The 9,649-nt window shown below is 33.4% G+C and overlaps 1 protein-coding gene across 1 annotated transcript; it reads left to right on the top strand.

The window, feature by feature from the left end:
* Positions 1-4,163: 4,163 nt before the first annotated feature.
* Positions 4,164-6,927, top strand: LOC102595605 (disease resistance protein RPP13-like). The gene is made up of 2 exons (XM_006360774.2): positions 4,164-6,744; positions 6,835-6,927. Exon 1 carries the CDS (start codon positions 4,214-4,216, stop codon positions 6,734-6,736), a length of 2,523 nt encoding a protein of 840 aa, XP_006360836.1. The 5' UTR covers positions 4,164-4,213; the 3' UTR covers positions 6,737-6,744; positions 6,835-6,927.
* The last annotated feature ends 2,722 nt before the right edge of the window (positions 6,928-9,649 follow it).

The following is a 9,649-nucleotide window of genomic DNA, read 5'->3' as shown; positions in this document are numbered from 1 at the left end:
AAAATTATTATACAAAAAGCGACGGACGGCATCTCTTAGTCCGTCGCTTTTTTGGAGCGACGCTGTCCGTCGCTTTTTCTTCCGTCGTTTTTTAGCAGTTTTTTAGTAGTGACATATCATAGAATAACACTTTGAGTGTGTGTTCAAGCCATTGTTTATTCTAAAATTTGATATCAAGTATAATTGAAGAACAACACTTTTAGGGTTTGTTCAGTATGATGGAATAATCAATGTGGAACGCCACTTGTACGCAACTCTTTTTCTCTACTTTTATTAGCTGAGAAGTCTTTAAAAATGAGGAAGCTGACTTTCCTTAAGAAGTAGGAAAATCAAGTTACACAACTGACATTCCATCTTGATAGTGTCCTCCCCACCTTCCGACACCTCATCTTCACCTCCACCACTCCACACCCTACCCCCATCTTCACCTCTCATAAGTCATAGTATATATATACACATATTTTGAAGATAATATTTTCTTGCCCGCATATCAAATACAAAAATATAAGTAATAAGCCTACATATTTTCCGTCGTACCGAACACACCCTTAGCATAAACAACAAATACAAATAAAATATTCAAGTTCCTTAACATACACACAATTTATCTTGTTCCCTCTCTATTAATTATTATTATTAATACATATATGTTAGCATAGAAAGAGATACCTCATCTTTTGTAGCTTCTCTTAGAGAAAGTTGATCAATTAGTACTGGAAATTGGTCATGATCTATTGGCACAATCTCAGTATGGTGAGTCATAACCTTCTTGAGACTGTAATTCCAATAATCATATCATCATCATATATCATATCATATCATATATTACTGAAAGTGGGAAGACCTCAAGTTAAAAGTTGAATTACTATTTTGCCCTTTTTACTAAAAGTGGGAACATTAAAATGAAAGGTTGAAATACCTCTTTACCCTTCAAAACACTATTTCTATTTTTTTTTTTTTACAAAACCAAATATATATACTAATAACTAATAATTAGATATAGATGGAATCAGTTTTAAAAGTATTCAATGTGCATTAAATTATTTAATGATGGAATTAAGTAAGATATGTGAATGAGAATGACCCGTACTTTACTCAAAATATATTTACGTACTTTGTCAAAGCATGAAGAATTTTAAGAGATGAAATTCAATGCACACTACATTCATTATAGATGAATGTAGGACATTTAAAATTAGTCTAACCTTTAGACTTCTCCAATTGAGCTACTATAAAATAGTATAAATACCACTCATTTTCCTCAAATGGATTAAGGAAGTTGAAAAACTAAATTTCATATGACAACCAAATTACTCGAAGGTAAATGACAACTATCCATCCAATTATTTTACAAGATGGTAAAGTTAGTTTCATCATTTAGACAGAATTAATATGCAGTAATAGTTTGGCTAATTCTCATTCTTTATTTAGGGAAGATATATTCTTTTTTCACCTTACATATTGTAAATTGTAATAGGACGTTATCTGCTTTGAGTGTTTTGCCGATACCATCATCTAGACAACTTTTTTAGATTTGTGTAATACAATAATTATATCTATTTTCTTTTGCTATTTATTGTAATTGACACTTTAATTATATTGTAATTTTCTTTTGGACAACATCTGAAGTTTGAGGAAGTGGTGTAATTTCAGAGGCATATCCAGGATTTTTAGATGATGGGTGTACTATTACGAAAAGGTGGATTATAAATATAAATTGATCGGTTTGATATTAGGTTCTTATCACTAAAAACCATTAAAATTTTAAAATTATAGGTCCAAAATAATTTTTTATCCATCCAAACCATTTAGAGAGGTGTTACCCAATTTTAGAAAGGAAAATAAAACAAGATAGATAAGAAATTCATATTTCTAACCTCACTTAGAGAGGTACTCAATTATCATCCCACGTCATTATATGATACTTTTTGTATGGGTTTACACATCTATATTTAAATATGTTTTAAAAAATATAACACTACTATATATAATTTTGGGAGGGGAGCATAGATTCACGTGAATCCGATAACCCCTCCTAGATACGCCTCTGTAATTTGGTCATCTTTTGAGGTCATCTTAATCGAGTGTGTCGCCCTTCTTTGATAACTTCCTTCAATTGTAATTCCTACAAAAGACACATTTTGAAAGAAAAGAAGTTAATTATTAGATGAAATATATGAAAAAAATGACGTTCTTGTAACTACAAAAAGAATAAGTAAGTAATATGATTTTACTATGCAATTTTTTTTTATAAAGTGATTATTTAAACAATAGCGAAAAAAAATTCTTAAATTCATAAATTTTCGAATGCTGGAAATTTATTCATATATAATCTACAAATCTCATTTTAGACGTGACTTAAAATATTAAACCCTAAATAAATTTGATCTCCTACTCTTATTTTGAATTATTCTTTCAAGACGAAATATAGTAATTCAAATTAGACATATTATTTGAGGGTTCATTTCATATATACCTACTCGTCATGTGTCCGAACCATCTTAGCCTTGCTTCCGTCATCTTATCCTCCATGGTGGCCTCTCACCTTGCCCTAAATAGCTTCGTTCCTAATGATTTCTCTCTTAGTATTTCCACATATCCATCTGAGCATCCTCATCTCCGCTACCTTCATCTTTTGAACCTGTGTATTCTTGACTGCCCAATACGATCAACCCCATGTAACAAAAACAGGTCTAATCACCGCTCATTAGAATTTACCCTTAGGCCACACATTAATTCTTATCACACACGATCTCTTAAGCGAGCCTTCATTTCACCCGCTCTGGTCCAATATGTTGTGTGACATACTCCTATATGTCTCCCCGTTACCTTGAATAACGGACCTAAGATACTCCGCCTCACGTGCTATGCCATTAAACTTGCACTTCAGATACTCAAAGTTGAAGTACGTACGACCATAGTAACTTATTTCATAGACCTGTTTTCTACAAGAGCAGAGCAAAATGCCTAAAACTCAAACAATGACTGTTACAGTAACATGACATTTTGATCTGAAGACCTTAATTTCATTTTTTCTTTGGCATCATCTATAGATTAGCATTTTTATTAGGAGATACCAATCCGTTCGTATTTAATTTCCATCGGTCCAAAAGTACTTAACACAACAGAGTAAATATTAATTAAAAGGCAGATAATTTTTTATTTATTTAGAATAGTCAGACTTCAATACAAGTATCGAATATACATTAGATGGGAGACTAGAAAAAAAAATACAACTACAATAGCATACCAAACGTACCAATCAATATTCATATAGCTCATCCGTCATTGTATGATTATCACACAATTTTTTATACAATTCGTAATTTTGAATTTCAACGAACTAAAACTAAAATTCAATCCAAAACTAACTCAAATTTTACCCAAATAATCTCAAATTTTATATTATAAGTTTCCTCGACGTTATAGTTCATTTGAGAAATCACCAATTCAAAACAAAATTCGTTTTCAGCAAATCAATTTTGAGAACTTGAACTTCAAGCTCTTTCAAAATCTTTATGGAATAATTAATTTGTGCTAACTTATTGAATATTTTATTTCTTCTCTTCAAAGTAACAGAATGGATCTTCGAAAGTTATCTCATCATTTTTTCTTATAGATTCTCCAACAAGGAAAATTAAAAAAGAAAAGAAAGGTATCTATTATTTAAAGATTATCAACTTTAACTAATCATTTATAAATGAATAGGGAAAATTATGCAATTAAGCAAACTTATACTACTTAATTAGTCATTATAGTTATAATCTCAAATTTAATATTATTAGTCTCTTTGACGTTCTAGTTCTTTTGAGAAATTACCAATTCAAAATGAAATTCGATTTTGAGATCTTGACATTCAAGCTCTTACAAAATCTTTATGGAATAACCTCCATGAGGTACGGTGTGCATACATTTTGCCCTCTCCAGACCCTACTTGTGGTGTCGCCCAATTTTAAAGTTATGCCTTGAGCATAACTTGTGTGATTCAATTTTAAATTCTTGGCTTGCAGTTAGTAGAGAATATGTACTTTTCTTTACTCTATCATCTTTCTACTTTAAGACTTTTTTCCCTGTCGGATTGTTTTTAACCTTTAAATACTGAATTCCATGTTAACAATATTATCAAACTCTCAATATTAATTCCATACACACTTTACCTTTTACAAATTAAAAATATTAATTTCCACACACCTCTTTTTTTTCAATAAAAAATATGGCTGATGCCTTTGTATCATTTGCAGTTCAAAAATTGGGTGATTTCCTCATACACGAAGTTTCCCTGCGTACAAGTCTCAGAGATGAAATTAGATGGCTGAGAAATGAGCTACTCTTCATGCAGTCATTCCTAATAGATGCAGAACAAAAACAAAGTGGAGATCAAAGAATTCAACAATGGGTGTTTGAGATCAACTCGATTGCTAATGACTCTGTTGCTATACTCGAGACTTACAGCTTCGAGGCTGGTAAAGGTGATAGTCGTCTCAAGGTTTGTGCTTGCATCTGTATGAAGGGGAAGAAATTCTACAATGTCGCCAAGGAGATTCAATCACTCAAGCAACAAATCATTGATATCTCTCGCAAACGAGAGACATATGGTATTACAAATATCAATAGTAATGCTGGAGAAGGTACAAGTAATCAGGTTAGAACATTGAGGAGAACTACCTCATATGTGGATGACCAGGATTACATTTTTGTTGGCTTTCAGGATGTTGTACAAACATTGCTAGCTCAACTTCTCAAACCAGAGCCTCGTAGAAAGGTCGTCTCCATTTATGGAAAGGGTGGATTGGGCAAGACTAATCTTGCGAGAAAACTCTACACCAGTCCTATTATAGCCTCTAGCTTCCCTACACGCGCTTGGATATGTGTTTCTCAAGACTACAACACAATGGATCTTCTTAAGACTATCATTAAATCCATCCAAGGTTGCACCAACGAAACTCTAAATTTGTTGGAAAGGATGACAGAAGGAGATCTAGAAATTTATCTTCGTGATCTATTAAAAGAACGCAAATACCTTGTGGTGGTTGATGATGTATGGCAGAATGAAGCATGGGAGAGTTTGAAAAGAGCATTCCCGGATAGCAAGAATGGCAGCAGAGTCATTATTACCACGCGCAAAGAGGATGTCGCTGAAAGAGCAGACGACAGAGGTTTTGTTCATAAACTTCGTTTCCTAAGTCAAGAAGAAAGTTGGGATCTCTTTCGTAGGAAACTACTTGATGTTCGAGCAATGGTTCCAGAAATGGAAAATCTAGCTAAGGAAATGGTGGAAAACTGTAGGGGCTTACCTCTTGCAATTGTTGTATTGAGCGGACTACTTTCGCATAAAAAAGGGCTAAAAGAATGGCAAAAGGTGAAAGACTGCCTTTGGAAGGACATTGAAGAAGACTCTTTTCATGAAATCTCCTCCATACTATCATTAAGCTACAACGATTTGTCAACTGCGCTCAAGAAGTGTTTTTTGTACTTTGGTATTTTTCCAGAAGATCAAGTGGTCGAGGCTGATAACATAATACGGTTGTGGATGGCAGAGGGTTTCATTGTACCAAGAGGAGAAGAAAGAATGGAGGATGTCGCTGAAGGCTTCTTGAATGAACTGATAAGACGAAGCTTGGTTCAAGTGGCTCAAACATTTTGGGAAAGAGTTACTGAGTGTAGGGTTCATGATTTACTTCGTGATCTTGCGATACAAAACGCATTGGAGGTAAAGTTCTTTGACATTTATGATCCAAGAAAGCACTCCATATCTTCTTCATGTATCAGACATGCTATTCATAGTCAAGGAGAAAGGTACCTCTCATTTGATCTTTCTAACTTAAAGTTGAGGTCAATTATGTTCTTCAATCGGGATTTTTGTAATGTGTTCCAACATATAGATGTGTTTCGACATCTATATGTGTTGTACTTGGATATTAAAGAAGGTGGTGTTATACCTGATGCCATAGGGAGTTTGTACCACCTCAAGTTGTTAAGCTTGAGAGGTATTGATAATCTTCCCTCCTCCATTGGCAACCTCAAGAATTTACAGACATTTGTCGTTGTCAATGAGGACGGATCATTTTGCCAACTACCCCCCAATACAGCTAACCTAATAAATCTAAGACATTTAGTTGCTCCGTATTCAGAGCCTCTGGTACGTATAAACAAACTCACTAGTCTTCAAGTTGTTGATGGCATTGCTTGTGATCAGTGGAAAGATGTTGACCCTGTTGATTTAGTCAATCTTCGAGAATTAAGTATGCATTATATTAACAAATCTTACTCCCTAAAGAACATTAGCAGCTTGAAAAACCTTAGCACTCTCAGATTGTCGGGTGAGTATGGTAACTCATCTCCATTCCCATCCCTTGAATTTGTTAATTGTTGTGAAAAGCTCCAGAAATTGTGGTTAGATGGGGGAGTAGAGAAACTGCCTGTGTTTCCAAATTCCATCACAATGATGGTTCTTATAGACTCAAAACTCATGGAAGATCCAATGCCTATTTTGGGAATGTTGCCAAACTTAAGGAATCTCGAATTATTAGTAGGAGCTTATGAAGGAAAAGAAATAATGTGCAGTGATAACAGTTTCAGTCAACTAGAGTTCCTTCGTCTTTATGATCTTGAGAATCTAGAAACATGGCATTTAGCCACAAGTGCCATGCCTCTCATTAAAAGTCTTGCTATCAGTCGCTGTCCAAAGCTGAAGGAGATTCCAGAGAGAATGAAAGACGTGAAATGTATTTCATAATAGGAAAGGTAAATATACAAACTAAACAAATCTCAATCCTACATAACTTTCTTTATTTTTTCTTTTATATAAAAATAATATTGGTGTTAAATCAACAGAGAAGAAGCTGTCACTTGAAGACATTCACCTTCATCAACTTGGCTTCTCCAAGCATCAATCAAGTTGGATTATTTCAACATTCTGTTTTTTCTTATGTTTTGGTTTTTCAATGTTTAATTTCTTTCTGTTTTATTGCTTTTGTTAGTGTGTGGAAACATGTGTTGGAAGACAACTTTTTTTTTTTTTTTGTATTTTGTGATGATTTAATTAACGGAAAAAGGGTTAAAAATATTCTTAAATTACGTGAAAAGAACAAAAAATGTCCTTAGTTGATAATTTGGTCCAAAAATATCATTGTCTTCAATAGTTTGAATAAGAATGCTCTTATTGTTACTTAATAAGACAAAATTGTCTTTTTTCAATTAAACATATTATTTCTCTTCTTTTTTTTTTAAAACACGTTCTTAATTTTTTTTCATTAGAAAAATACTTATCCTACTTCAATTTATATAAAAAAAAATATTAATAAATAAAGATGTATTCTATATTATTAGAAAGTTTTATCGTTATCTAAATGAAAATTAATGACGGGGTTACTATGAGGGCATATAATAAAAGAAGAGAACTCGCTTAGTGTGCAGCGAGAATAACAACTATGAGGGCATATAATGTATTCTATACTTATATAAAAAAACTTAAAGTATGTAGTAGTAAAATAATTTATTTAAAAAAAAATAAAAAATGGTGAATTTGACTGATAGAAACTTCTTTATCATAAAAGAAAAAGGGGGCTAACAAATTGTATCTACATGCTAAGTTACTGATTTGAAGAAAAAGGCAGTCGAGTTTAAAATTATCATACTAGAACACTTTCATGTTAGGTTATTAACAAATTCTAAGCTACTCGAGAGTCACTAGAATACTCAAAACATAAAGCGTCACACACAATAAGTAATAAATACAAATAACACGTAAGTAGTTAAGAGTAAAGAAAACACATAAGAGATACACAAAACTATTTAACAAGAATAGAGAGAGGAATGTCGGGCACTTCCTCCAAACCCCTCATTTGTTGTTCGAATGGAGTTTTTAGAGAACGAGAGATACACATAGATGTAATGCACGTTTTGAGTATTGCAGGGATGTCGAGTCTTAAAGTAGGACTCTTCGACTCCGATGGTGTACATGTAAACCAAGAAAAGAAAGAGACTGTTATGAACCCAACACTGGACCAAGCTATGGACAAAGAAGTAATTGGACCGGAAGTTCAAGGCGAAGAGTTTGGGCCTGCAGAGCAGCGACGTAGGAGCAAAAGACTGAAGAAGCCCAATAAGCTTTTAGGAGATTATATCTGGCAGCCTGGGTGAATAAGCACAAATGGCAGTAACGGATAGGTTTATAGGGGAATACTATCTTTATATTATGCAGTATCTAGAATGTGTAGTGGTATCATTATTGTGCAATGTTGCAGTGTCTTCTCTGTCCCCTCTCAATTCTCTCTCTGTAATTCCTCCTCATCCCCTTTTCTTTCAGACTTTTATATTTCCTTCAAGTTGTAATTTCCCTTTCAATTAATTCAATCAAATTCCCCTTTTGGCTTGTAATTTACGTGTTGGGTTTGCTTCAGAGACGCACAAATTAGACAATAATTTATCTCTTAATCATATGCAAAATTGTAAATAGAGTAAGAAACTAGAATTCTTTCAACATTCAACATGTATTTTTAAAAATAAACTTAAGATCACAATGATCCAACACATATTAGCATAGTTTGACATTAACAAAAGTGATTTTCAACACCAAGAATAGGTATTGAATACAACTCAATCAAGTTCTCTGGTAACATTTCTTTCATTTAACATTAATAAAATCTCAACTCTTGATCACTTAACGAGAAATCCAACTTTATTCAGCTTTAAAAACTTTTGTGAACCAAATTCTTATAAACTATCTCAGCATTTTAAACAAAATAAATAAATACTTGTGAAAGTGAAGGGTATTTTCAGATTTGATCGGAAATATAAACAGTGATGAACATCTTGATGGTTCATAATAAATAGGCTTCTAAGTAACACTGCTAATTAAACTCAACTTCTGTACATGGTTAATAAACTTTTGTTTTGCTGAAAATGGAAGGAGGCGTGAGAAAGAAAATTAGCGTTGTTAGAGGTAGGAACCCTAGTTATTTGAGGTTTAAAAAATAATGATCCGAAAATTGGACAGATTTTAACTTTAAAAAATGGGCTGAATATAGCCGAATTGGATGAATTGTTTGTCACGCCCCGAGCCTACATCCTGGGTGGGACTGACACTCGAGAACCATTTCTGGCCCCAAGCGAACCCTTGGTCTGACTAGACTCTCAGCGGAAGACTTTAAGCATTATTACAAGGATCAAATGCATTTATAAAACAACTTTCTCAAATTAAACTCAGAACGATTAAGGATAAAACATTCAAACTAGCCATAGATGGCAACTCAATGTCTTATAGTAAAACATTTGAAATACAACTGAAATACTAAAGCTATGAAGCCTCTAAAACAAAGAGGGATGTCGGGACAAGACCCCCGATCATCCTAACAACTGAAATACTAAAGCAATGTAAAAGGAGTCCTCTGAAAAGCAAGGAGGCTCACCAACTGATTTTGAGTGCTCAACTGGATCAACGAGGCGCTAAATGCTGATCCTGGTTACCTGTGTCTGCATCATAAAGGTCAAATGGCATCAGTACATTGAATGTACGAGTATGCAAGGGGAATACTAAACAAGACATAAGCTTGAAAGAAAATCTGAAAAGAACACTTCCTTGGCTTTACTCAACTAATGAATAACTCAACTCAAATGCAAAGTAAAAACAACATTAATGGTGCAGTTA

This window comes from Solanum tuberosum, unplaced genomic scaffold (assembly GCF_000226075.1).
Source record: "Solanum tuberosum cultivar DM 1-3 516 R44 unplaced genomic scaffold, SolTub_3.0 scf00330, whole genome shotgun sequence".
Taxonomy (NCBI): Eukaryota; Viridiplantae; Streptophyta; class Magnoliopsida; order Solanales; family Solanaceae; genus Solanum; species Solanum tuberosum.
This window is presented reverse-complemented; position numbering and strand designations above follow the sequence as displayed.

Excerpts from the sequence above, each read along its gene's own strand:
- LOC102595605 (XM_006360774.2), top strand. The coding sequence starts at position 4,214 with ATGGCTGATGCCTTTGTATCATTTGCAGTTCAAAAATTGGGTGATTTC.